General features: G+C 45.6%; 1 protein-coding gene across 2 annotated transcripts; it reads left to right on the top strand.

Moving 5' to 3' along the window:
- The first annotated feature begins 551 nt into the window (after positions 1-551).
- ZNF274 (zinc finger protein 274) lies at positions 552-27745 on the top strand. Of its 2 annotated transcripts, XR_008662459.1 has the most exons (8): positions 552-1102; positions 1851-1977; positions 2743-2838; positions 16036-16518; positions 19579-19679; positions 20795-20942; positions 23033-26487; positions 26592-27745. XR_008662459.1 is itself a non-coding variant. In XM_055309683.1 (7 exons), the coding sequence occupies exons 1-7, from the start codon at positions 1070-1072 to the stop codon at positions 22292-22294; spliced, it is 1890 nt and encodes a 629-aa protein (XP_055165658.1). In that variant the 5' UTR covers positions 552-1069; the 3' UTR covers positions 22295-22713. The 2 variants fall into 2 exon arrangements, 1 of the variants encoding a protein (XP_055165658.1); XM_055309683.1 differs by lacking the exons at positions 23033-26487; positions 26592-27745 and adding an exon at positions 21393-22713.

The raw sequence follows: 27745 nt of genomic DNA, 5'->3' as shown, positions 1-27745 counted from the left end.
CGCTTCCTGCCCGCCTTGTTCCCGCCCCTCCTTCCTCCATATTGGGTAGGAGTAGCAGTTAGCCCCAACCTTCTACGCTTCCGGGCCCTGCCCGCTCTTCCTCCTCCGCGCTGGGACGTAGTAAACCTTCTCGCCAACACCCCACCCAGCTGTAATCAACTTCCGGCCTACCCCCTTCTGCGCTCCTTCCCTACCCAATTTCCGGTTCGTCCCACGAGTGGTCGCCCTCGTGGCGGTGCACGACTCGGTCCTGGCCTGCGCCACTGACTGGAAAAGTGTTGATACACCGCGACATAGTGTATCCGACTCGAGCCCTCCCCCAACCCAGCTGGACCACCGAAGGTCGCCAGCCAAGGCCCTCTTCTAGGCGGTCCGGTCTTCGCGGGCCATCCGAGATGGCCCTCCACGATGGCCCTCCAAGATGGCCGCCGCCAGGGAGAGGTCGAGCGGGCATGCCGTAGGGGTGGCTGGGAGTTGTAGTCCGGGCCGACGCGCTGACGCATTTCGCCGCGGGCCGACGGTCGCCATTGTGCACCGCGCGCTGGGTGAGTGTGGCGCGAAATCTGCTCCCGTCGGGGGCTGTGCGGATCCATCGCGGAGGCACTCTTCGGGGTGTGCAGCCCCAGTCTCCTCTTGGCCAAGCTCAGCAGCCGGAGGCCGGTCTTGCCTGCCGTCTTCCCGCCGCGGGGCCGGAAGGGGCGGTGTGGTCGGGGACTCGGGGCCCACAGGGAAAACAACCCCCTCCGGGCGTGGGGCTTAAATTGGGCTTACCTGCAGCGGGCGTGTGCGGACTGGGCAGGGAAGTAACTCCCTCCAGGTGAGAAAGCTGTGAGGACGGCCTTCTCTCCAGTAGGGGGAAACCTGCCCTCCAGGTGTCGGGGAGGAAGTGGAGACGAACCTTTCAGTGCGTTTTTCTAGGTTGGGAGTGGACTTGTCAGTTCACTTTGGTCGGGTCGCTGCTGGGTAAAGGAGGGGGTTGCCCCTCTGCGTAGCGCTCACACTCCTCCTGCATTCCAAATTCAACCTTCTCAGGACTGCCTCCTCCCACGAGATACGTCGAGAAGGAGGTATGGCCTCCGGGCTTCCGACAGCCTGGTTCCATGTGAGTAGAGGCTTCTTTGAGTTTCTGCATCTACCCCTGGATTTGGGGGTGGGGGGTGGCCGGATGATAGTGAGATGTCACCTTCCCTCGAGATGCCTTCAGGCCCCGAGCATTTTGGGGAGGATTGAGAGACTGGCTGGGAATGAGAGACCCTGCTGGACAGATGAACCTCAGGTTGCTTAGCTTTCCAAAGGAATGTTTAGAATACAGGTCAGGTTCTGGGGGATTCTGATTTATCCTTTATATAGAGGATAGGCATTGATAGGTTTAATCAGGGAGTAGGCTCATATTTAGATTTCAGTAGCTACTTTGGCATCAAAGCTAAAGGGGAAGTGAGCTCAGTCATTAAGATAAAACAGGAGGATGGGTCCTTGACATGTGAAGGAAGTAGAGGCAGCATAGGCAGTGGGGTGGGGGCTGAACGGTTGAGTGTGATGATTCAGCTTACAGGGAATTCTCTAGGAGGTATAACCACTGATACCAGTATTGGAATTCCCAAGTTAATAAACGGAGAGGTCTTCAGAGAAGGAAGAGCCCTGTCTGGCCTCATGTGTTGTCCTCCTTGCTGTGACCTGAACAGGGTCAGGCTTGGGTTTGCTCAGTTTCAGACAAACGCAGGAACACGTGAGACACCTGGAATGCTCGGGTCATCTTGTAGACTGTGCCTTCATGTGCTGGGTCAGCCTTCCCCCTCCTGTCAGTGTAGGTGACGACAGACCATGGCTGAACAGAAACCTGTGGGTTTTAGGAACCAGTGACCTTTGAAGATGTGATCCTGGGTTTTACTTCAGAGGAATGGGGACTACTGGACCTCCAACAGAAGTCCCTGTACAGGGAGGTGATGCTGGAAAACTACAGGAACCTGGTCTCAGTGGGTAAGGATGGCCTCCATGTCAATAAAGATCTGCGCTTTGCAGCACGAATGTGGTGCCTCTGAAGTGTGTGTCTGCTTGGGCTCAGATTGCAGGGATGAGAGTGAAATTGTAAAGGCCCCAGAGCTTGAGGGAAAAGGCTTTAATTTGTACCTGGAGGGAAAGGTAACTTTATGTGACTTCTGAAGCCACCTAGTCCACCCCCCACAGTCCTTGAATGCTATGGAGGTAGGTTTGTCAGGGATGTTTTCAGACAGTAGTGGATACTCATTTATGTAACAAGAATTCCATAGTATGTGGGGTCAGTGTCCCAAGAATTCAGGAGTATCACTGAAGACTGTTCCCTTCCATTTCTTTGTGATTAGTATGAACTTTTCCACTCTTAGGTTAGTGGCTGCATGGCTGTGGCACCCAGCATCATGTTTGTATTCAAGGCAGAAAGAAGGGAGGGGGCAGCTTTGGCTAGTTCTCTTTCACACCTACCATATTTAGCAAGAAAGAAAAGTCCCTAAGGTCCCCAGCTGACATATTTTTCTTTGTACCTTGTTGGCCAGAACTGGATCCCGTTGCTGGCCAGCCACTTTTAGTGGCAGGGGAGTCCGGGGATGCAAATAGTTGATAAAGGGAATGGATTGGGTTATCATCACTGACATAGACCAAAAGTCATGCCCTTGCAGGGAATAATTCAGGGACAGCATGTGCCACAGCAGGAACACATTTTCTCCGGAACACAGACCCCCCAAGCCCTGTCTCTTTTCCCTTGGGCAGAACATCAGCTTTCCAAGCCAGATGTGGTATCTCAGTTAGAGGAGGAGGAAGCGCTCTGGTCCGTGGAGAGAGGAATTCCTCAAGACACTTTTTCAGGTGAGAACCAGGCCCACAGGAGTCCTGGCAGGGATGGGCTGTTTAAGATAGGGACTGGTGTCTTAGAAGAAAAGATGGGACAGGGGAAAACTCCAGATGGGGTGTAGCTGCAGACATGCTGAAACTGTTTTCCTCTGGTCTGAGTCAGGGGTACCTCTTGGTTGAATATGAATTTGTTGCAGCTGGCAGATTGGCTGTAGGGGCTCCATCTGTTCTACTGCTCTTCTTTCATGTAATCACCAGTATCTGGCTTGGTATGTCTGTCCAGACTTCTTTATAGATGTTTATATGTATGTGTATGAATATGTTTATGACTTGGGGGTGTTACACTCAATACAAATAGGCCTGTTTCATTCATTCTAATAGATACTGTGTAATTCACATTTGATCTTTCCTCTTGATGGTTGTTCAAGTTGTTGAAGAAAACTTTGTTGCCTATTTTTTTTTGCACATTCCATTTGGGTTTTTTTGTAGGTAGAATTTCTTGAACTAGAACTTCAGAATCAACCAAGATAGAATCTAAAAATATGGTAGCAACAGATTGCTTTCTAGAATCCTTTAAAATATATGTAGGTGCTCAATTACATGAGAGCTCCTTTTCCGCTTCATTGCCAGCAATTTATAACGATCTTTTTAAGATTTGTGGATCTGATAGTATGTTCAGTGTAGTTCACATTTTCTTCATGAAGTTACATATATTTTTATGTTACGTTTATATTTTTTCTTGTATGAGTTCATATATTTTTTTTTTCTGTTGGTTTTTGTCTTTTTGGGTGGGGTATTTTGCTGAGAACACTGCATTCATTATGAGTATTGATAATGTCTCAGACCAACAGTTACCATCTGCCTTTAAATTTAGTCTCCATAAGGAAGTTTTATGATTCAGGTATTTTTCCCTAACAAAATTTTTTATTCCTATTCATATCATAGTAGCAGATTTTATACTTTCTTGTATTCCTGTATGTTTTTAATTGCTGCACTTATCTGGAGTTTGTGTATATGGCATGGAGCATAAATTCTTTCTTTCAGCACATTTTCTGATTAGATTCTTCCGCTTATCATAGACTAAATTCCCACAGTCCTCATTGGATGCAGGGCTCCATCTTGGTCCCTTCTGCTTCATTGATCTTAGTCTGAGTAAACACCATATTGCTGTACGTATGGTAGTTTTATAACAAACCTGGATAAATGGGAATTCCTTTCATTATTTAAAAAAAAATTTCTTAGCTGTTCTCAACCACCTGGTTTGCCAGATGAACACTTAGCATCAGCATGTTAGGGGTTCATTGAGAAAATCCTGTTATAATGATTGGATTTAGAATTCCTTGATGCAGAATTGGTTCGTCTAGTTTAACAAGTGTGCAAAGAAATCTGTTCACCTCACTGTTCCTCACTCAAGCCTTTTGAGTGTTGTTGGGCTTTCACTGTGGTTGCAGTTAATCTCAGGTTAATCTTTGCAATCTCACGTAGTTGGTCCAGATGAGACTGTCAGGTTGCTAAATTCTCTTAAAGTTGTCTTATTAGGTTCTCATTAATTTTCTTAGTGCAGCCATTTTACCAGCAAGTATAAAGGAGGAGGCAGCTGTATTATTATTATTATTTTTTTTTTTACTTCTTTTGCTCAATTACATAATGACATCACATCTGGTACTTTGAAAACACTGAAACTGAGAGTGTGAAGAGTGAATGTCTGACTTAAATAGTAAAGTTTCTTGGCTTTGCCGAGCATGATCCTGGACTCCTTTGATTCAAATAAGTTTTATTTGGGTAAAGAAATAGTCCTCTAGTTCTTTTGATAAATGAAAAATCAGTAATAGCCCTAGGTTTCCCTCATTATCTTCCCAAGGTGATCCTCACAATTATCTCCTTCAAACAGTTAACACAGTGACTTAATAAATGTAGAACAGACCTTGTTGTAACATGCTGCTGGCATCCACTGATACATCAGTATTCATAAATTAGGTTGGGGAGGTGAGTGGATTTTTAAATTATTTTTATCAACTTTTATATCAGGTATTCTGAGTTTGTAAAGAAAACTTTGGATACTCTTTCTTCCCTTTGTTCTTTGTGTTCTAATGCAAGTGACTTTGGAACTACCTGCTCTGGCATTATGCAGCTATGAAATCTGCACCTGGTCCCCCATCTTTGGTGATGATTTTCTGCTTGCCACAACATAGACTGGCATTTATGTGACTCTCTGCCCCACTTTTCTAGACTCAGTTTGATGGCTCAGCATTAGTGTTTTTTTCTTTTCCGTATTCAGATTCATTACTTTCATTCCCTACATTGAAAACCCTTCCAGCCATTAGCACAGGTCACTAAACTGTACCTCACTGGGAAGGTCCCCAGCAACACAAGCACTTTGTATCCACCCACTGTGGTATCTTCCCTGGTGTTTCTCCTTGATCCAGCCTCCCAAAGTCCTTTCCTGTGTGGTGGTGGCTCTGGTTGTGGCAGGTCTGTGTCTCACCCTACCTGGAGCTCAAGTCCCAAGTTCCTGTGTTGGCAGACCCTCCAGTCTATTGATGATCTAGTAGTTCCCCGAACCTAGCTGCCATGTGGGATTTTGGGCACCTGTGATTCTGCACATCTTAGGAGAACTGACTTATTAACAGGTGACAGGAGATTCTGAGGTGATGTCCCAGAGCAAGAGACCATGTGCAGGGAGACTTATCAGGACACTTTATTACCTATGCCTGAGGTAATAGGTGCTGGACTCTGCTATGTCACAGAGTCCTTTTTTATAGGTTTTTCCTCCACTGCTTCCCCTTACACCTCACAAATACTTGTGGAAGTCCTCTTGTGTCCCCTGTAGTACATTAAGCACTTTGGTAATAAACCAAAGACCTAACATAATCCCTGCCTCTGTGGACCTTGTAGCCTAATAAATTATGGCTTCTACAAACAAGTTCCCCAGATATCTGTAAACAGATAAATCGTGGTAAGCACTGAGAAGAAAAAGGACATGATGTAAAGTGGGAGGTAGTGGGGAATTACTCTAGAGGAGCTGGTTGGGGGCACTGCAGGTGTGAAATTTTAAGCCAATTCCCAAAGAAAAAGAATTCTACAGACATGTAAGAGTGGTAGTAAAGAGAGCTTCCAAGTACAGAGACAACATCTGGCATGACCATGAACATGGAACAGCTTGGCACATTCAGGAATCCATCCCTGAATGGGCTGAGAGGAGGTGATTGAGGTATACTGACATGTAGGCTAGGTTTGGTAGTGCACATATGGCCTCCACTTTGAGGAGAGTTTTGATTTTTATCAGGCAGGTGTGTGATGTGGCGTTTCAAGTACAATTCAGGTGCTTTTGAGCCATATTGGGGCACAGATGGAAGCAGGCTTGGAGCTGTGGTAGGTAGCATCTAGGGAGCAGGTGATGACACCTGGCTTGAGTAGCAGAGGGGTTGGGGAGAAACTGGCATGGGCTTATCCCAATTTATAGGTGGATTCATTGGGGCCAGATGAGTAATGGGAAGAAAGTGGCAAAGAATCCTTCACAGGTAAAGGCTTCAGGGATTTCCTAGGACTATTCTTTATAATGTATGTGTTTACCACATAAGTTTTTTTTGCATCAACATCTAGTTTAAAAAGAGAAGAATAAAGGAGAAAAATTATTACTCCTGAATTTTTGGCTTTAGTCACTGACAAGAGGAAATCTGGTAAAGGCATAAACTTTTGAAGGGTAGAAATGGAGGTTTTGTTTGGTTTTACTCAGTTGAAGTAATTTTTAGAATTACGTGAATAGTACAAAGAACTCCCTTATAGCTTTCACCTAGATTCAATAGTCTGTGGTACTGTCCCATGTCTTGACTGGTTCTGTTAATGAATTGTGAATGAGAAGGAACTTAGAGATGTTTAAGTAGAGGTTTGTAAAGCCAGTGGAATGCACCTCTCTGACTCCAAAAGGAGGTCCCAGTGGGGCATAGAAACTTGGGAATGATAAGTGTTTGGAATGGCATGCTTTATTACTATTAGATTAGATCATCATCTTCAGCAGTGGTCTCTTTGCCATCACTGGTGTAGTGGTGCCTCTCCCCAATGCAAGGGACTGGGTTTAAGTGGAAAGTTGTCTTTCTGAGGCAACTCGTTTTGTATGGCTGGCTCTTCAGCTCCCTCTGACAGCAAAAATGCAGCACAGATATTGGCTGCCATTGAAGGTATACTGAGTAATAAGCACATAAGACATGGCCATCTTTAAGGTGGCACTTGGGAAAACAGATACTTGATGGCATTCAGATCTTTAGCTGTAACTCTGTCCTTTCAAGAAAGTTCTGCCATATATGTGGTTTGGGTGGAAAACTTGACATAAGCTAAATTTAATCCATAGGAAAGCAATGGAGTAAAGACACTGTATTGAAAGTCATGAATATAGGAAAGCCTGCAGGATATTTAATTCTTGACTTGTCAAGGAAGACACAGGAGAGATGAGCCCTACAAATATGAATGTAGCAACACTCAACTTAGTGTGAGCTTTAGCAGAGAAAAATAACCTCTATAAGGAGATTGTTTTGGGGAGGAAGACAAGGAAATCCTTTTCTAGATTTCACCCTTTGTGTAGCCTGAGAGGACTCACATAGGCTACAAAGCAAACATGTAGTAGGTGTAGGAAATCAGTTGTTTTATACAAAGGGTAATTCATTCAAGAACAAGACTCCATAAATGTGTTCAGTGTGAGGAAGCCTACTGTCAGTTCAACCTTTAACTAAGGGAAGGCTCACATGGGAGATAAACATGCAAAGACCATAAATGAAGAAAGTTCTCATGATTTTTTTTGACCTGAGAACTCAAACAGGGAAGAATATCATCTTAGCGGGAAAGGCTTCTGGCCTGATTGACTCTGGCTTGTAAAAGCTCATACTGGACACACACAGAAAACTCCTAAAACCAGTTGTATTAAATGTGGGAAAGTTGCATGCATAGCTCTCTTACTCAGTACCACAACAGTCATACTGGAAAGCACCTGAGAATGTCATCAGTGTTAGGCTTCAGGAGGCATAGAACCTGCTGGCAAGAAGCCCTTCAGTATGAGTCCTCATTGTACTCAGGATCAGAGGACTCATATGAAAGCACTCCCTCAATGTATTCTGTGCAGGCAAATCAGCCTTAGTTCCCACTTTACGTGACAGAACAACAATCCAAAAATCAAACTGGAGAGAACCACACTGAAGAGTGAAAATGAAATGTCTCATCCTATTTTTATACCAGATAATAATACAGAAGGTAAACTCTGAATAAAACTGGTGACATAAGTATACAAGTATAGTAAAAGAGGTCTTGTTTTTTCCAACTTGTTCTGTTATCTGACCTGAACACCTAGAACAAATATTAAACAACATGAGAACAGTCTTTATTTCAGTGTCCCATATAGGTTCCCATTGCTAAGACAATGACTCAATCTCTAGCTCAGGAAACGGGTGAATAAATGTTTGAAGCAACTAAAAAACAAGAAGACCTCTTCAAAGAGGAGACTTTGAAGACAAGATAGGGCTTTGAGGCGAGAGGGTGGGAAAAGGACGGTAAGGGGGAAATCTTGAGATACATAATGCAATTAAGAACTCTTAAACGTTCACATCGTAGGGAGTGGGCCAAAAGTTTAGAATCATGAGTGATTACCAAAACATTTGACAGGAATCTAGCCTAGCAGGATGTGGTCACATACCATGCAACCTTTATTGAAGAATACATTCTCTGTCATCTTCCATATATTTACTCTTTTGGACCCATGTCCAAATCTTGATTCTTTTATCTGGAAACCACTCTGCTTTGGTGTCTAGATGTAATCCCCAGGGTAATTTCAAGGCCTGAAGATGGTTTTTAATTGAATAAGGAAAATAGGGGCAATTTGGCTGATTTGGTAGGAGCAGTAACTCTTGATCTTGGGGGTCTTGAGTTCAAGCCCCATGTTAGGTGTAGAGACTGTTTAAATAAAAACTTAAAAAAAAAAAAAAGAAAGAAAACAAGCATTTGATTCCAAAAGTTCTATGGAAAAAAAAGGAAGATAAATACAGCTCAAATAAAAGAACCAGAAATGGAGAAGAAAAAAGGAACCCAAGAGCTAATGTTCCAGAAGGAGAAAAAACAAAATCAACTTTGATTAAATAGAGGAAAAATAAAAGGCAAGTTAAAAAACTACACAGGGAAACAAAACAGCAGTCACACATTCAGCAATACATGTAGTTTTCATTATAGTACTTTGTACAGTAATGAGCCAGCTGTATGTACTGATATGGAAGTCTCCAGGATATGCATATTTATTAAATATATCGTTTAAGATGTATGAAGATATGCAAATGCACATAATATCAATGCCTTTTTTTTTTAATATTACAAACACAAATGTGATGGCCTCCTGAGAAAGAAACTGGACAGAAGGGTAATTTTCCATTTTTAGAAGTGTTGCCCATAACCATGCTGATAAAATGGAAACTGCTATCTCCTGTTGTGTTACCAGTTCGTGACACAATACAGATGCCTCAGTAATTACTTGTTGAGTTTAGGAATGAACAAACGATAAAATGGAAAGATTTCTGGAAAAGTTATGGTTGTCAAAATTGGTAACAGGAAAAGTACTAAAATTAACCCTTTTAAAAATAAAGTGGCCAGCTGCCTATTACTGACCTGGGCAGTGAATATTTTCCAACTTCTTGTTAAAAGACAATTTCTGTGGTACATGAGCAGTTCAGGGACAAAACACAGGCTGGAATGCTGACAAATTCTGCAAAGTATACATAGCATTACTAAAGTGCAAAGTGAGAAAAACATTAAAAAGGAAATATTTGTAGATTATATATCAACCACTTTAAAACTTCTCCCTGATATAGTTCTTAAGAGTTCATCAGTATGACAAATTACAAAATAATATGGAGACTAATAGCTTTGGCTTATACCAGGAATAATGAATTTAACACAGAAAAGATTGTTAATAGGTTCTTGAAATGGGATCTAAGAATAATTTAAGAAATGATTGTTAAGGAATCAATTGTTAAGGAGTTTCTACTTGAAAAAATTCTAAGTGGGATGTAGAGTAAATAGAAGCAATGCCCCCTTCCCCGCTTTTTTATCGTTAGTTTCAGAGGTAGAATGTTATGACTTCTTTTTTGAGGGCTTATGAAGGCTAGAAGTGTATAAAGTCCCTTTAAGTCCTGCTATCATTCTAGCCAGCAGCCTCTAGAGAAATGTTGATGTAGCCATTCTACCAGTGGAAGCAGAAATGCAAGTCTCTGACCTGGCTGGTCTAGGAGTACAAACTGGGAGTCCTCTTACTGGTGGCCTGCACTCCCAGCTACTGCTCAAGCTCTCCAGGGGAAGAAGGGAACTTTGTAGCAATAGCAATCCTCCCGCACAATTAAAATGATAGGGAGATTTCCTAATTTGACAGAAATAGGGGAAAATCCAGACTGACAGCTAAAATTCAAGTCACTCTGAAGCTGTGTTGAGTCAACAAATACTGCTTGAGAGCCTGCCAAAGTGCCACATACTGTTACAGGGATGGGTCACAGTGTTGAAAAGGATACAGTCAGGCCCCTGTCTCATTGGGCCTACATTGTTCCAGAGCAGCCACTAGCATGTGGCTGACTACATTTAAATGGATTAAAATGAACTTAACTAGTTCAGTTCCTTAGTTGCATTGGCCATCTTTCAGATGATCATTGGTCTCCTGCAGCTAAAGGCTACTATGTTGGACATGGTAGATCTAGAACATTTCCGTAAATGAGCATTCCATTGGCCAGTGCTATAGAGAAGGTAGAGAGTGATAATTAATGAAGCAAATACTTTGAAGTGGCAGTCAGTGACCTGAAGAAAAAAATGAAACAATGGGATATGCTAGAGGGGAGTGACAAGGGTGGGCAGTACTAGTTTAGAACTGGGCAGGAAGAAAAAAAAAAAACTGGGCAGGAAGGCAGTTCTGAGGAGGTGATAAACTTTGGTTCAAGAGCTGGATGGTGAAGGGATACCAGGTAAAGATGTTAGGAAAGACTACCAGGCAGGGGTGTGCCCAGTGCAAATACCTATAGACAAGGCACACTGGCACATTTAAGGAAAAGTAAGATAGCAGCTGTGAGAAGCACCCTTTAGTATAAAGGATATAAAGGAGCAGAGTTTGGACCCCAGCTGCTCTGTTCCCCATTGTGGCCTGGGCAGAGCTTCTAGGCTCTCAGCATGGATTTCCTTTGTGTGAAGGATGGACGCTACTGCTTAGTGGGACTGTGGTGTGTAAAGCCCAGGTCTTGGGGGGCCTTCAGGTAACTCTTGTTGCTCAGAGACTTTAATGTAAAGATGATCAGCACCTTTGGCAGATCCTCCTTTGGGCCTGGCTTTAGGAATTCGAATGCACAAGACCCAGTTGACATCCTCAGCAGGTCAGTGGGGTAAACAAACTAAACAAACTTAGAAGGTGATGCTATAGGGTGCCCAGCTGAGCTGAAGAGTGAGTGATGGGAAGAGGAGGAGAAAGGGTGAAGAGCTGAGGGCATTCTGGACAAGGAGAAAGGTACAGGGGAGTGTACACAAGGATAGGGGGAGCTGAGATAAGCGTTCTTCCTGGCTTTGGCCCCCAACGAGATCATGAAAGGTCACTGTTGAATTTATGGGCTGACAGCCCTAGTATACCTGGCTAGTTATGGAATTCTGAGCACGGAGAGATGGCTTATCCTGGAAGGGATGCAGCAGAGACATGAGAGGAACTGTAAGAGGAGGAAGAAAACAGCAGCTCCCATCAGCCTTTCTTTCTTACATACTATATCTAATCAGAGGAAACTAAGGTCCAGAGGATTAAGCCCCTAGTCCAAAGGCTTGGTGAATTTGTTTAACAACCCACTAAATAGTTGGCAAGTGAGGGGACTAAACTGATCAAATCCCCACCCTAGATCATTCAGTTGGTGGATTGAAAAGCAGTACTTAGGGATGCGTGAGTGGCTCAGCGGTTGAGCATCTGCCTTCAGCTCAGGATGTGATCCTGGAATCCCCGGATCCAGTCCCACATCGGGCTTCCTGCATGGACCCTGCTTCTCCCTCTGCCTATGTCTCTGCCTCTCTCTGTGGGTCTCTCATGAATAAATAAATCTTAAAAAAAAAAAAAGAGAGAGAGAGAAAAGAAAATCAGTACTTAGAGCTGCAGTTGATAGAGACCATTTTGTGTAGCTCCACACAGATGAGTGGATCAGTCAGTCCCAGCTATGCTCCAGTGAGCTGAAGATCAATTCTGACTCTGCCAGCTGGAAAACTTTCTTTCACTTTCTTTGTGAAGTAGGGTGACTACTTCCAGTAGGAAAGAATACTTTAGAGGGCTTGGGGGATGGTCCAAAGGATGAAAGATTTAGAAGTCAACACTGCCTAGAATGACACTTACCACTGGCTTCCAGGCTTGTGGCTCATCTCATTTTTTGCATAGTACCCAGTAGGTGCTTTACAATAACCCTGCAGAATGTGTTGTCCTGATACAGTAGGGAGAGCCAGGCTGCAGATCGACTGAGCGCCCTCAGCACCACAAGGATCAGCAGGGTTCCCAACATCCAAACCTATAGAGGCTTTAAAACTTAAGATGGTAAGAGTTAACATTTTTGAATGAGCATTCAGTTCAAGATTTTGAGAAATTTCCCTGGTGCCCTTAAGGATAAGAGGAAGAACAAAATACCTGATTAGGATTAAAGGAGAAATAATGGGATGGATTAGAATAAAAAGAACCTACAGTTAATTTTCTTAAAAGATAAAGTACTAAGTAATCCCTGTGATTAACAAGGAGTACAAAACAAGTTTTTGAAATTAGCTGCTAAGCATTGTGGAGAATGATACATTTTTTAGGTGTCATGCATGCTCAAAATGGTGCCGGTGGCCCAGCAAGGAGCCGCTAGGGAGCGCTAACTATCCCCCAGCACCCCAATATCCCACATCGGGCACTTTTCAAGGTCCAAGGGAATCTGGGAAATTGCCATCTCTGGCTTCCTGAGTTACTCTCACGGAATTTCGAGCTCTGAGAGCTCCAATAAAAAAGGAATACGTACTTTGCTTTCAAATCAAGAATTTGGAGGTAAATGAACCCCCAGAAGTCCTAAGGAACAGGAAGGGAATTACATGCTAACGACAACAGCAGATATAAACGAGTTGGGAAGGGCAAGCCCCCAAATGAAATTAAATGAAATTAATACGAAAGTTTAGGGTTAAAGGTCGGCAATGGGAGATCAACGCTGTAAATTTTACCAAAGAAGAAAGTCACTTTAAACCTAGGAAAAGGGACGCCTGGGGTGGCTCAGCGGTTGAGCGTCTGCCTTTGACACGGCATGGTTCTGAAATCCCGGGATCAAGTCCCACATCGGGCGTCCCTGCTTGGAGCCTGCTTCACCCTCTGTCTCCCATGAATAAATAAAATCTAAAAAAAAAAAAAAAAAAAAACTCTAGGAAAGGAATACAAGATGAAAAGTGCGGCCCCGGGCGTGTTTGGCAACCCCGAGCGCCCAGGGCCCGTCCGGGGCGGCAGGCGGCCCCACCCAGCGCGGCCGACTCCTGACCCCGAGCTGATGACTCACTTCTCGGATAGCGCGCTAGCGACTTACAGCCCCAGTGAGGTCGGTGAAACCGGTAAACCGAGGAAACCACCGACGAGCCAAGGTTTGTAGTCAGGAAGTTTGGAGGGGGAGGGGGGAAAAACCCCACGGGAACAAAGGAAGGACTGCAAATCGGAGGCACGAAGATTGTTTAGGAATCGGGTGAATCGCTGCTTCTGGGGGAAGCGACCGCGCTTTCCCCCGCCCCGCGCTCGTCCAAAGGGAAAAAACTTGCAGATCCGCAAGGTGGGTGTAGATGTTCCAGCTGCGTCCGCGCCGCCCCAGGGCGCGTCCGCCGTCGCGGGGAATCGGGGGATAGGGAACGAGAGCGGAAGAGGCCGAAGCCCAGGGTTCAGCAGTTAGCCAGGGGGCCCACCATCCGGGCAGGGCTCGGGCAGGCTGCGGGCCGGACCTACACCCCCAACATGGCGGCCCCGGAAATCTGCGGCGCGGAGGCTCCTGGGAGTTGTAGTGTGACGGTGCCCGGCGCGTGACGCACTTCTAGACCCGGACGGAAGTTGCGGCCTGCGCTTTTCCGGGCTAGGTATTCGGGGCGTGGCTGTGGGGGCTTGGGCGGTGTCGCCCCATTTTCCCAGCGTGGGGGGATGGGGACTAGGGTTCGCTTCAGTTTCCCGAACGCGAGCGGAAGTGTGTGCTTGTGGCTGAGGCCTCTGCCGGAGCAGCCTCCCCGGCATCGCCGCGTTCTGGGGGCGGAGCCGCTGAGCACCGCTTCAAAAGGCGCGGGCAGCCGATTTGAGTCCGAGGAAGGATGGTCACCGAGGAAGGAAAACATTGGCGCGATGCACGCAGGCCGCCGCTCCTCTTAGTTGTCTTTCCGAGTTGGTTTTGTTTGTTTTTATATAACACAGCTGCAGTGACTCCACACCGGTAATTTTTCGCCTCGCTTTTTTTCCTTCACGTGACGGAAGCTTTTCTCTGTTGTAACAGCCACACTCAAAGCAGTGCTCTTAATGCCTACCTGTGAATCTTGCACGATTTTCTTGAGCCATGTTTTAACACTCCCTGCTTTACAGTTTTGCTCCATCCTAGACTACTGCTCAGCAGATGTGGGTCGTGGAAAAAAGACCACACGAAGGAGAACAGGCAGGGGCTGTCGTGGGAGCCCACTGGAGTGAGGGAGATGGGGAGTCGGAGGAGGTTATTGACTTGCAGGGGTAAAAAAGACAAACAGGTCCTGGGTTTGTTGCCACAGAGGTTTCAGGGTCGGAGTTCTACTGTCCACGTGGTCTGCTTTGTGTCCAAGTAGTCATTCCCTTGGTGTTTGTACATCTGTGTTCCTCTTCAAAAAGCTCCCTGACCACGAGTAGATGAATCTGGTGAGAGTCTTCTGGGCATTCCCCTGGGCAGTCGTTGCTAAGGCTTTGAGTCCCTGCTGTAAATTCCCTTCTAGGTAGACTTGTGCTAATCGTGTATTCAAAACAGCCAGGGTACGAGGGCACCTTTGCGCTTGACATTAATTCTGCCATTTCTGTTTTTATAAAGCAACGTAAATCAAATCGGAAGTGAACCATTATGACCTGTGGTTTACAATTTTCCTCTTTGCTTTTTTAAAGCTTTTAACTCATTTAGTCAATTAGCATTTCTTCTTGGAGTTGTAGAGAACTTTCTTGTTTTCTATTGGTTTGTGTCCCCTCCTTGGCATTTCTGGGCCATGCTGGAGTTGTGTTAAGCAGCTGCTCTTGTAAACCCTGTGCCAAGACACAGAGGCCCTGACTTTCCCAGTCATTGTTTTGGCTCCCATGAAGGCAGGATCAGGTTCTATTCCCTGTGCATGGCTGTAGACCTCTACAGCCTCAGAGGTCTCTACTTAATCCTCCTTGTTTCTCATATTTCTTTTCACCTTTTAATGAAATATAATTTACATTCTATAAAGTTTACTTTTTGAGAGTGTACAGTTCATTGGTTTTTATTTATATTTACAGGGTTATGTAGCTATCACTACAATCTAATTTCAGAACATTGTCATCTCTCTAAAAAAAAAAAAAAACGCTGAACAACACTCCCCAATTACCTCAATTCCCTATCTCCTCAAAACCACTACTCTGTCTCTATGTTGGTCTGTTTTGGACATTTCATGTAATGAAATCATACTATAGGTAGCCTTAGGTGTTTGGCTTCTTGCACTCAGTATAACGTTGACAAGATTTATCTATACTGTAGCATGCGTCAGTACTTCATTCCCTTTTTACTGCCAAATAATACTCCATAGTGTGGGTAGACCATATTTTCTTTATCCACCCTTCATTTGATGGACAGTTGAGTTGTTTCCCTTTTTGGCTGTTAGGAATAATGCTGCTATGAACATTCCTGTACAAGTTTTTGTGTTGACATTTATTTTTATTTCTCTTGGGTGTATGCCTAGGAGATTTCCTGGGTTGTAATGTAAGTCTATGTTTAACTTTTTGAGGAGCTGCCAGACTGTTTTGCAAAATGGTGCAGCGTTCTATATTCCCACAAACAGCAGTCTTTCCACATCATCACCAGCAGTTATGTATCTTTGATAACAGCCATCCTAGTGAATATGAGGTAGTATATCAGTGGTTTTGATTTACATTTCCCCAGTGGCAAATAATGTTGATCATCTTTATATGCTTGTTGGCATGTGTCTGGCTGTGCTGTTGACTTACAGAGTATCCTGCAACCCAGTTGGACCCTCATTTGGATCCTCTTCCTGCTGGCAATCCCCTGATGAAGATCGAAGTCGTTGAAGTCCTCACACTGAACCAAGAGGTAGCCCGTCCCCGAAACGCCCAGATACGGGCCCTCTATGCTGAAGATGAGGGCCTGAGCCTAGATGTGCCTGGGGAGCCCACTCAGCAGCTAGGCAAGCATCCAGGTGACCCCGAGGCTGCACGCCAGAGGTTCCGGGGCTTTTCCTTCGAGGAGGTGGCAGGGCCCAGAGAGGCCCTAGCCCGGCTGCGGGAGCTGTGCCGCCAGTGGTTGCAGCCAGAGGCGCACTCCAAGGAACAGATGCTGGAGCTCCTGGTGCTAGAGCAGTTCCTAGGCGCACTGCCCAGGAAGCTCCGGATGTGGGTGGAGTCGCAGCACCCAGTGGACTGCCAGGAGGCAGTGGCCCTGGTGGAGGATGTAACCTGGATATCTGAGGAGGAAGGTAAGTGCAATGGAAGGGTGGAGAGAGGCAGTTCTGTGGGGGCAGCTTGGAGGATGAGGGAGCTCAGTTCAGAAAGACCTCAGGCTTCCTGGGAACAGTTGGAGAAGGGTCACGCTCTCTCCATGTAGGCCAGGGTCTGCCTCCTGACCATGATCTTGAGTCAGTGCTTTAGATGCTTCCTTGCTGAAGTACCTAGTGCCTCTAAGTCAAGGGATCTGATCCAAGAATGGTGTTATCCCTGGACCTATCTATGGAAATGGAAAGTCTCAGACCCCTCTTCACAGCTACTGAAACCTTTGGGTCAGACCTAGGACTACATTTTAACCAACCCTCCCCAGGCTTCTGATAAAAGCTTACAGTTAAATTCTTCATTTTCATCCCTTTCAGATCCCTGCTGCACTACAAGCTAATCAAAAGTGTGATTTTAGTCACTTAAGCATATTCCCAGAATGCATTGGTTTTTTTAAGATACTATTTTTTTAGGTAATTTCTACACTGCCCGCACATGAGTTTCAGACTTTTCAACCTCAGGATAAAGAGTCACATGCTCTACCAACTAAACCAGCCAGGTGCCCCTGCCAGAGTGCCTTCCAATGTTGTGCAGTTGGTGGGGGTTGTAGATAAAGTGGTGACCAAGAAAGGACTCAGGTTCATGAGCTCAACAAGACTTAGGTCCAGCAGGAAGGATAGCAATTTGACGAACAGATATGCCTGTGACAATAGTGGGGATGAGAAGAACTCAAAGGTGCTGGCGGAGCTCCTGGAGGTAAGTTGCTGTAGCTAACATCTGGTGTGGAGTTAACTTAGAAGTGGACAGGAAGGAGGCATGTAAGTGGTTTGATTTCTGATCAGGTCATGAGATCCAGCTGCATGGCAGGCTTCCTGCTTAGCCGGGAATCTGCTTCTGTCTCTCTCCATCACCCTCTATCCTCCTCTCCGCCCCCACAGTGTGTGTGTGCACATGTGCATTCTCTCTCTCTCTCTCAAATAAGTAAATCTTTAAAAAAAGAGAGAGAAGTGGGCAGGAAGGATGTGCCAAGCAGAGGACTATCACCTATGAAGGCCCAAAGTGGGAGCAATAACAGTATACTCCAAAATTGGAGACAAATTGGGTAAATCTGTAGTACAAGGGAGCAGGGGAAGGGCTGATGGGGCCTTTGAAGGGATTTTCATGTCCTAAAGCAATGAGAAGTATAAAGCAGTGGTAACCAATCCATGAGCTCTCCCTAGGGACACATGGCTTGGTCTGATTGAGCTCTAAAGATGTACCAGGTTGCAGCTTGCTCTGGATGGTGAACGGTGAACAAGCTCAAAATGAGAAGCAGATTGGCCACCTAGAGCTGTTACTATGTCCTCCAAGAGGTGTAGTGGCTAGGGCAGGAGTGACAGTGGTGGGGAGCTGAGATGGGAGCAAATATGTAGGGTGCATTTGGAGGTGAGATTGCATGAAACTTGATTTCTGTCGGGCTGAGTTTCATGAAGCACGGACACTGCTTTCTTGCTTACCTGAATATATAATCTCACACAGAGTGACTGTAGATGCAGTTAATTAAATTGAGAATTTTGAGGTGGGGAGATCATCCTGCATTATTTGGGTGGGCCCAGTGTAATCACAAGGGTACCTATAAAAAGTCAGCCATGAAATTTAGGGGCAGAGAAGATAGGTGACCCCCAAAGTGGGGGTGACATGAGAAAGGGCCAGGAGTCATTCTAGGTGGCCTCTAGAAACTGGGAAAGGTAAGGAATATATTTTTCCCTAGAACCTCCAAAAGGAGGGTAGCCCTTCCAACACCTTGATTTTATTAGCCCAGTGAGGCTGGTGTCAAGATTTCTGATCTCCGTAATCATAAGAAAGCTAATTTGCATTATTTTTAGTCACTGCTGTGGCAATTTGTTAAGGCAGCAATAGGAAACTGATAGAGATGCCAAGGGGACAGTCTTGGAACTCATAAGACAAAAGCCAGTTTGTCTTTTATTTCACATCTTGGGGGTGAATGAAATCAATATCACAGAGGATGGTGGAAAGAGGCCTTCCAGAGAACTCTAAGAATCCTGCTTTTGTGATCAGCAAGTTAGTTGGGACTCTTGGTTGTGAATGCCAGGGGAGAATTTACTGAAAAAGGCCCAGGGCAGTCTATTAACTTCAGGCATGACTGGACCCAGGACTCCTGTAGTGTCCTCAGGACTCATCCTCTCTATGATATTTCTGCTGGCCTCTGTTAGCTTTACTCACTAAGGCAAGCTGTCTTCATGTGGGGCCTCACTGCACAGAATTTCTCTTTCCTAAATGTTCCAACAAAAGCCTCTTTGGCTCTGATTGTCTAGCAGTGGGCCCCATCTTCATCCATGATCCAGTCATTATGGCCGGGAGGAAGGGGCAGCCTGGCGGGTTAGCCTGGGTCACATCATGTGTTCCTCTTGAGAGTGGGGGTGGAGTCAATTATGGAAGCCCATGGACCAGCTGGGGACAGATGAAGAGAGTCAGACATGAAGGAGCTATGGTTGAAAGGGGCCTTAAGATCAGGCAGAGGTGTTTTCTAATATGGAGGAAACTTGATAAAACAATTGTTAAGATAGGTGTGTTACAAGAATAGATCTGGTCCTGGGGGTCAGAGGATGTCCAATGGAAAAAATGAGAAAGAGGAAGAGGGTAGAGTACTCAGAGGCCAGAAATGGGGTCTTTGCTTCTTCTTCTTTTTTTTTTTTCCATTTAAAAAAAATTTTGGGGCGGGGAGGGGGTTCTTTGCTTCTGAGGTCAGGTGTGAGGCCAGCTGCTAAGGTGAATGGGGAGATGAGGCAGCTGCTTCAGGGGAGGGATTGAGTCCAGAACAGTCCTTGGAGGGAGAGAGAGTGAGATCAGGGGCTCAGCAGTGGGGACATCAGTGCTCTATATCACATTGGGTGATGCATCCTGAGCTATCCAGGTGTGGGGATTTGGGCATGGGCTGTGAAGAGGAGCCAGAGTAGGGATCTGAGCTGGTAGGGGAAAAGGCTGGAGCACAGATGCCCTCACAGTAGCACCGCACCCAGCTGATCCACTGTGCTGATGTCTCTTCCCAGCATCACCCTCCCAGGGCCCCACCAGCTCTCTCCAGACCACAACTCCTCAGGAAGAGAAGGAAGAGAACATGACCACCTGGCCAGTGAAGGCACTGCCTGAGGTGAGTGGGGAGTGCTACCATTTCCTTCTCTGGTCATAGTATCCCCTGTGAGGTGACAACCCTTCTCCCCAACCGCCACCCCCACCCTGGGCCGGCAGCCCACCACAGGCCAGGCCTTTCAGAGTTTCTGAGCGGGAAGGCCTTGCTATCACCATGGGGACCAAGGAAGGGCACAGCAATAGGAAATCCAGAAACTTGAAGGCAGAAGGGAGAGGCCAAGTGTTTATGGGTGTTTGGGACCACGTCTGGATCTGGGTGAGAACAAGACAGCCCTCGTCCTTCAGAAATGCATATTTAGGTGTTTATAACAGAAACAATGTCTGGGATTTGCCTCAGAATATCTCAGATCCAGGGCATAGATGAAACAGCACTGTCCCTGCCTTATCAACTATTGAGGCTCAGAGAATGTGATTGAGTGATGGTATGTGTGGCATTGGTCCCAACTCTCTGCTGTAAGTGGCTCCTAACTGGCTTAAGCATAAGGTGAACTTATTGGCTCTCACATGAGTGGTCTGGGGTAGGCTTCAGGCAAGGCTGTATTCAGGGGCTTCCAAGAGATAAGAGAGAGGAATGCTCTGGTCCTGGTCTAGTGGCTCTGTTTTCTCCCATTCCTTCTCAAGCAGGCTCTGCCCCTCCTAGATCCAGGCAGAGTGCCATGGGGAGGCCTCTTCCTCCTAGAGTTCTGGCCAGCTTCCCAGAAAAGACTGATCTCGGTGCAGCCTTTGGCTACCTCACCCCCAGGCAGCCCCAGTCCACAAAGGCAGGGGTTGGTTCCACCACATGTAGAGGCACTATTACCAGAAGAAGGGGGTGTGCCTAGTGGTGGGGCTTGTCTGAAGTGCAGTCTTCTATGGGAAGTTGCAGAGAAAGGGTAAACTGCAGATAGGGTTAGGTAGAGTGGGGGCAGTTTGCTTAGTGTAGCTCTTAGTGAAGCAAGGACTCTGCCTCCAACCTGGGCCCCAGACTTTGATTTTGTGAGAAGGTACCCATTGGGCATCTTATGGCCCAAGTCATGGTTCTAAGCAAACCCCAGAGCAGGGGTATCATCAGCACAGCAGTTGCGAGACCCTGGTAGTCCTCCTTCTGTCCCTGTCACTGAACCTTCTGCTGAGCAGACACAGAATGTGGCATTGCAGGAACCAGTGACCTTCCTGGATGTGGCTGTGGACTTCAGCAAGGAAGAATGGGGGCTACTGGACCCCATGCAGAGAACTGAGTACCATGACGTGATGCTGGAAACCTTTGGACACCTGGTCTCCGTGGGTAAGTGCCCATGCTGACCACTCCACCCTTTTGGGACTGGGAGCACCAGAGGCCCTGAGTTGGGGCTGTGCCTTTTCTGGGCCCAGTGTGAGAACTAGGCATGCCCTCAAGAATTCCTTGCACCATCCATGCCTTCAGTTGGCCCTGTGGAGCTGGAGGGGTGGGCATTGTGTGGATAGCAGCAGCCTCAGGTCCAGCGAAGGACTGACTTGCTCCCCACCTTGAAGGCATAAGAGGAGTTGGAGAGCCTGGACAGTGCTCCCAGTTCTAGCCCTATACCCAATTGCCAAGCTCAGTGTTCCTCTCTTTGCTGCTTCACTGGTTTTTGCTGTTCCCCCAGGTTGTACGACTGTATTGGGGGGGGGGGGCAGCTTTTTAGTACTTGATTATGTCATATTATCAGCCCTTTTAGCACTTTCTATAGTATCTGGATCTTTTGGGTTCTTTCAGGGTGGGAGACTACACTGGAAAGTAAAGAGTTAACTCCAAAGTCTGATGTTCCTGAGAAGGAACCAGCCCATGACCTGAAATTGGAAAAATTCTCAAGGAATGACACCAGGTCCCCTACCTCAAGAGATGTCTTACAGGGTGAGGCCCCGGAAGTCTTGGACACAGCACAGAGGCAGGTGGGGCCAACTCAGGAAGAAACCCTCCCTCAGAAAAGTCCCCAATCCCAGGCAAACACTGGCGTTGTCACAAGCCATATTTCACTCCAGAAAACTCTCCCTAGAAAACGCTTGCGCAAGCGTGGCTCACGGGTTAAGAAGGTGACACGTGGTCCATGTGTAAAAATTCATCAGAAGGGCCACAAAGGAGAAAAAGCCAGGGAAAATACTAGTTGTGGGAGAGCCTTCAGCCGGAGCACTCAGCAGATTACATTCACAAGAATCCACAAAGGGAGCCAAGTTTGCCGATGCAGTGAGTGTGGCAAAACTTTCCGGAACCCAAGATACTTCTCTGTACATAAAAAAATCCACACAGGAGAGAAGCCTTACGTGTGTCAGGACTGTGGGAAAGCATTTGTTCAGAGCTCCTCCCTCACACAGCATCAGAGAGTTCACACTGGAGAGAGACCATTTGAGTGTCATGAGTGCGGGCGGACCTTCAATGACCGCTCGGCCATCTCCCAGCACCTGCGGACTCACACTGGAGCCAAGCCCTACCAGTGTCAGGACTGCGGGAAAGCCTTCCGCCAGAGTTCCCATCTTATTAGGCACCAGAGGACGCACACTGGGGAGCGCCCCTACATGTGCAACAAATGTGGAAAGGCCTTCACGCAGAGCTCCCACCTCATTGGGCATCAGAAGACACACGGTGGGGTGAAATACAAGAAGAAACAACCTACCTCATAGCCCTCCAGCTGAGCCGGTTGAAGAACATTGCCTTTTCAGCCTTATCCTGCAAACTGCAAAGTAACCTGAATGGGCCTGGTTGGCATTCAGAACTGAATGTGAAAAGCAGCATTGAGTGATGATGTTCTGAAGACCAAAGGACAACCAGGGATAACACCCTGCACATGAGGAAATAAAACTGCTGGGGGGTTGTTGCTAATGAACATAAGTTGGAAAAATATTTAATTTTTCACTCACTTAATTTGCTTTTATAATTTGCTCATTTGGTCATTAAAAATGATACTAGTGAAACCTGAAAAATGCTTTTAATATAAATTTAAAAAGCCAGGTACCAAAAAGTCTGTGCACTGATATATTTGTGGTAAAGTATTTATGCATATGGTCAAGGACTAAGAAAGAACAAGGATAAATAAACTATATTTCTGTGATAGAATCTGTGTGTTTTTCCCACTTATTAAATACCTTTTCATTAATAATTTGATATTCAAAGTAAGCAGCATTAAGACAAAATGGAGACTGTCAGCTCAGATCTAGATGACTCTGTTAAAGGCTGCAGTCCTTCTAGTCCAAGATTCCAAATGAGTTAGGATGAGTGTGTCATTCTCATCCTTAGAACATCAGCATGTGGGGAATGTTAGGTTCAGGGAATGGGAATCTCAAGCAACCATTGGAGGTCTAGAGGGAAGTGTGGGAACTTCCCAGGAATGTTCATTCGATTCATTTCTACTTTTTCTACAGGACTCCTTCAATGGAAGGAACTACCCTGGCTGGATGCTCATCACCAAGTTAAGCAGCAGGAGACTGGCAGTGTTAGCATATGTGTCTGATGCCCATATTTCACGTTTTACATGAAAGGACAGATTAAAATCCTTTCTCCAGGTCATATAGTCTATAACTTGCAACCCATCCCATCTCTTGCTCTACAACTCCACCTCTGTTTTCTTGAGTTGTGCATAATATTTCAAAACATGTTCTAAAATTCTGGGTCAGATATTGAACTTAGGCACATCACGTATTGGTTGAGTGCTGCTGGGCATGCCTCTTAAAAGAGTCCTTGGGTTCATGCTGACAAGGGTGAGGCACAGTCATGGCTTCTGGAATGAGTATGTCTTGTTCCTTTCTCGACAGGAGTGAATAGCTCCTGGAGACCGACAAGGGGAGCCAGGAGGACATGTGCCTAGAGAATGGTGATGGCACACCAGCTGTCCTGTTCTTCATGCATTAGGCACAGGGCTCATGGCTGCTATATCACATTTAAACCTCTTCACATGTTAGCTTCTTTGAGAGAGTTAACATCTAGGGGCTTAAAGAACTTGCCAGGGCCTGCTGCCTTCCCACTACACAGTTGGAGATCTTTCCAGGACAGAGCAGTTTTCAGTGGAGAACATCAGCAGTTCCTTTTCCAAGTCCTGATGATGTAGAGATGTTTGTTTACCTTGGGAGTGACCTCACCATTATGCCCAGTGCCCACTGGTGAAAGTCATAGCCATGCCCTCAAATGAGGTCAATTTATCCTGAAATGACATACACTGATTTATTGCCAGAAGATGGTCACTGAAAGGTGAGCAGTACTGCTTTCACATCTGTGGTTGTTTCAAATACAGAAATTCTTTACCATTCCTCCATTCCTAGAATCTGGTTGGGCTTCTGACTGCTTCCATCTGTAGGGTGGGCAGAAGTTATGCTGTGTATCTTCCATGAGATGAGGTCATAAAGGATGCTGGGGTTTTCTGTTCCCTCAGTGAAATGAGAAGTGGTGTCAGCTGAAACAGTGACAAGGCTACACAGTGTTCTGTGGTGAATGAGGAGAAGGAATATCAACCCTTCAGAGGGGGTGAATGGATGAGAGTAGGCTTGCCTAGCCGCTTATCCAGGGCCCCTGAGGTTTGGAGTCACTTAATGAAAGTGGCCAAATTTGAAACCCAGTTGACTGCTTTAGGTCAGAGAAATTCATCTCTGAAGTGAATGGAAGAGCTCTTACTTTCTTTAAAGTTGGATGTAATGATGCAGAATTTGAATATGTGAAACTGTTGATTTCCCATCTTTTCCCACTCACGCATGATAATAGCAGCACCCACCATTACCCTCACAAGTTTGCCATCAGGGCTCAATGTGTCTGAATCTCCTGGGGGACCATGGGAGGCAGGGTAATGGCCCCACAGATGTCCATGCTAGTCCCCAGAACCTCTGAAAATTGTGTTTCACATGGCCAGAGGGACTTTGCAGATGTGATTATGCTAGGATTTTGAAACCGGGAGATCATCCTGGATTATCCTCATGGGCTCAGTGTCATCACAAGAGTCACCATAAAAGGGAGAAAAGGGCAGCCTGGGTGGCTCAGTCATTTAGTGCTTCCTTCAGCCCAGGACCTGATCCTGGAGACCCAGGATTGAGTCCCATGTCAGGCTCCCCGCATGGGGCCTTGTCCCTCTGCCTGTGTCTCTGACTCTCTCTCTTTGTCTGTCTCTCATAAATAAATAAATGAATAAATAAACAAATAATGGAGAAATAAATAAGAGGGTCCAAGTAAGAGAGGAAGATACAATGACAAAAGCAGGGATTGGAGTGATGCAGGGCTATAAGCCAAGGGATGTGAGTAGCTTCTAGAGGCTGGAAAAGGCAAGGAAACTGACTCATTCCCTAGAGTCTTCAGAATAAACAGTCCTGGAGACACCTCGATTTCAACCTCTAGGATGGTAAAAAACATATCTGTGTTGTTCAAGCCGCTAAATTTGTGGTAATTTATTTCTGCAGTGCTAGCAAACTAAAGCAGGAGGTATATGTGATTTGCAAATTTCTACCAAGAGGTGCTGATCTGTGCACTAAAGGATGGTATACCTCAACAGGAAGCACTGGATCTGTGGGAGGGAATGGGGGCAGGCACTGTGCCTAGGATTGGCAACCTGAAGGGAACTAGTGGTTTAGTTCTAGTGGGATGACACTCTGTTCTCACAGAAATGTGGAGATTGGTTAGGTAGGAAAACTCACCACAATATGGGTTAGTAGGATGCTCAGACTTTTGTGAGCTTGGCACAAGGACTGTTGTCTGCTAGAAAGGGGTGCAAATGTAACATCTGGGGTAGAGGCAGCTGCACTTGTGGAAATGGATGAGGTATAATTATGAATCATCTGAAAGCTGGAGAAAATGGTCCAGTTCACAAGCTGATACCTGGCTTTCTACTTCCTCAGACCCTCAGATCACAGAACATAGAAACAACCACCCTTATACTCTTGAAATCTGGCATTTAATAACAGCCAACGATGTGGACAACCATCAGAGCCCCTCCTTGGTTTCAGTATCTTCTTAGCACCCACAATAACCTTGCCAATTCGTCAGTATTCTTCCTCAATTGTGGGTGAACAGGAGGAAACTCAGTAAGTTGTCCAAAGGGACAGAAGTGGAAGTGGCAGAGCTGGGAGGTCTACATGCTTTTGGTCACTTGTTCAACAAGCAGTCCTTGAATGCCTGGAGAAAACAATCCAAAGACACAGAATTATTCACCTATCCCCAGGGTCTTCAGTTATACTTAGAAGAATATGGAAGGTCATAAAAGATAAACACTAAAATGCAAAGGATTAAAGTAATTCTTCTGGGCTGTATGTAGGGTCAGACTGAAATAGGGCTTTGGCAGTGAGAGTGGAGGTTATTTCAGAATAGAGAATGAGCTAATGGATAGACAAGTACTTGGGATCTGCATCCACCAAGGTATATGGTTCTCATTCTTTTCCAAGAACCTTGTTCACAATTGCCACCACTTCCAACATCACTCATGACATTTGGGTATGTCAGGACCTACTAGAATGCCAAGTTTGAAACAATCCTTCAAGTGACATAAAAAATATGGGGAGGGGTGTTTATGTCTGGAATTAGAATCATGGGACTTAGGAGGAAAAAGAGCAAGGGAACAGGGTCCAGAGATGGAAGAAAAGGGGATTTAGGAAAGGGGCATGAGAGGAGGTACACTCAGAAGTTTCATGAAAGGTTTGTGAGCCATTTAAAAGAGTTACAATCATCTCTTCTCTGCCTAAATGTTATTGTGTCAGGATGTGACCCTGGATTTGTAGCAGTCACCATGAGAACACAATGAGGCTTAATGAGAAGTGCTGCCAAAACAACAAAAAAGGAAAGTGGAAGGAACCTGGACCTATAATGCCTCTCCAAGCCCAAAAGCCCCCTGCCTCAGCACTTGCTGGTATGTGAGCTGATATTTTCTACTTTTAAAAGACGATTTACCTTGCACACTGTATCCACCGGCTAGTACCCCACTGCTTGTTTTTCTATTCCCAATTCTTTCAGGTGCTGATTTTCCCACACCTCTCAGTCACTGGGGTGAATGTGGATTTGCAGAAGGCACTCGGGAATTCCACTCTCTTTACCAGAGATTGCTATAGATATGGGAATGTGACCTAATCCTAGGCAAGATTACTATTCTTGATGGTTGTCCCTGTGAAGACAACTGCTACAGTCATCTTATCGGCCCGTGGAGGGTGGCATAACAGAAAAATGGCAAGTGTCTAGATCTGCAGTGTCTTTGCCATCCACTGACCCAATCTTGCTATCATCTTTGTTCTGGTATACGCAACAAGTTTCTTATTGTTAAGGCCAGTTGGCTGGGCCATTCTGTTACTTGCATGTAGTTAAAACACCCAGCTATTGAAGAGGAAGCAAAAACATTCTAATGTATTAATCTTTCCTCACAGTAGGAGTAGACATGGAGAATCAGTGGGTTGAATATAATTCACGTCCTCTATAATATCTAATATTCATGAGGTAAGATGTTATGTGTAAGGGGTGTCAGAGTGGGAAATTACAACCAGTGAAATGGAAAAGTAGAGTAAGACTTCTAAAATAGCAAAAAGAAAAAATAGAATGTATGAGCAAAAATTCAGGTAAAAAAAGAAGAAAGAAAAAAGAAAGAAAGAAAGAAAGAAAGAGAAAGAAAGAAAGAAAGAGAAAGAAAGAAAGAGAAAGAAAAAGAAGGAAGGAAGGAAGGAAGAAAGAAAAAAAGAAAGAAAGAAAGAAGAAAGAAAGAAAGAAAAAGAAAGAAAGAAAGAAAGAAAGAAAGAAAGAAAGAAAGAAAGAAAGAAAGAAAGAAAGAAGGATGGGATCCCTGGGTGGCGCAGCGGTTTGGCGCCTGCCTTTGGCCCAGGGCGCGATCCTGGAGACCCGGGATCGAATCCCACGTCAGGCTCCCGGTGCGTGGAGCCTGCTTCTCCCTCTGCCTGTGTCTCTGCCTCTCTCTCTCTCTGTATGACTATCAGAAAGAAAGAAAGAAAGAAAGAAAGAAAGAAAGAAAGAAAGAAAGAAAGAAAGAAAGAATATAATAGGGAAGCCTGGGTGGCTCAGCGGTTGAGCTCCTACCTTTGGTCCAGGATGTGATCCTGGAGTCCCAAGATCGAGTCCCACATTGGGATCCCTGAGAAGAGTCTGCTTCTCCTTCTGCCCGTGTC

The sequence above is a fragment of the Nyctereutes procyonoides genome, unplaced genomic scaffold (assembly GCF_905146905.1).
Source record: "Nyctereutes procyonoides isolate TBG_1078 unplaced genomic scaffold, NYPRO_anot_genome, whole genome shotgun sequence".
Taxonomy (NCBI): Eukaryota; Metazoa; Chordata; class Mammalia; order Carnivora; family Canidae; genus Nyctereutes; species Nyctereutes procyonoides.
The sequence above is the reverse complement of the archived record's forward strand: the minus strand, read 5'-3'. Positions and strand labels throughout refer to the sequence as shown.

Excerpts from the sequence above, each read along its gene's own strand:
- ZNF274 (XM_055309683.1), top strand. The coding sequence starts at position 1,070 with ATGGCCTCCGGGCTTCCGACAGCCTGGTTCCAT. Across the intron at positions 1,103-1,850 it reads TTCCGACAGCCTGGTTCCAT|GAACCAGTGACCTTTGAAGA; the intron begins GTGAGTAGAGGC and ends TGTGGGTTTTAG. Across the intron at positions 1,978-2,742 it reads CAGGAACCTGGTCTCAGTGG|AACATCAGCTTTCCAAGCCA; the intron begins GTAAGGATGGCC and ends TCCCTTGGGCAG.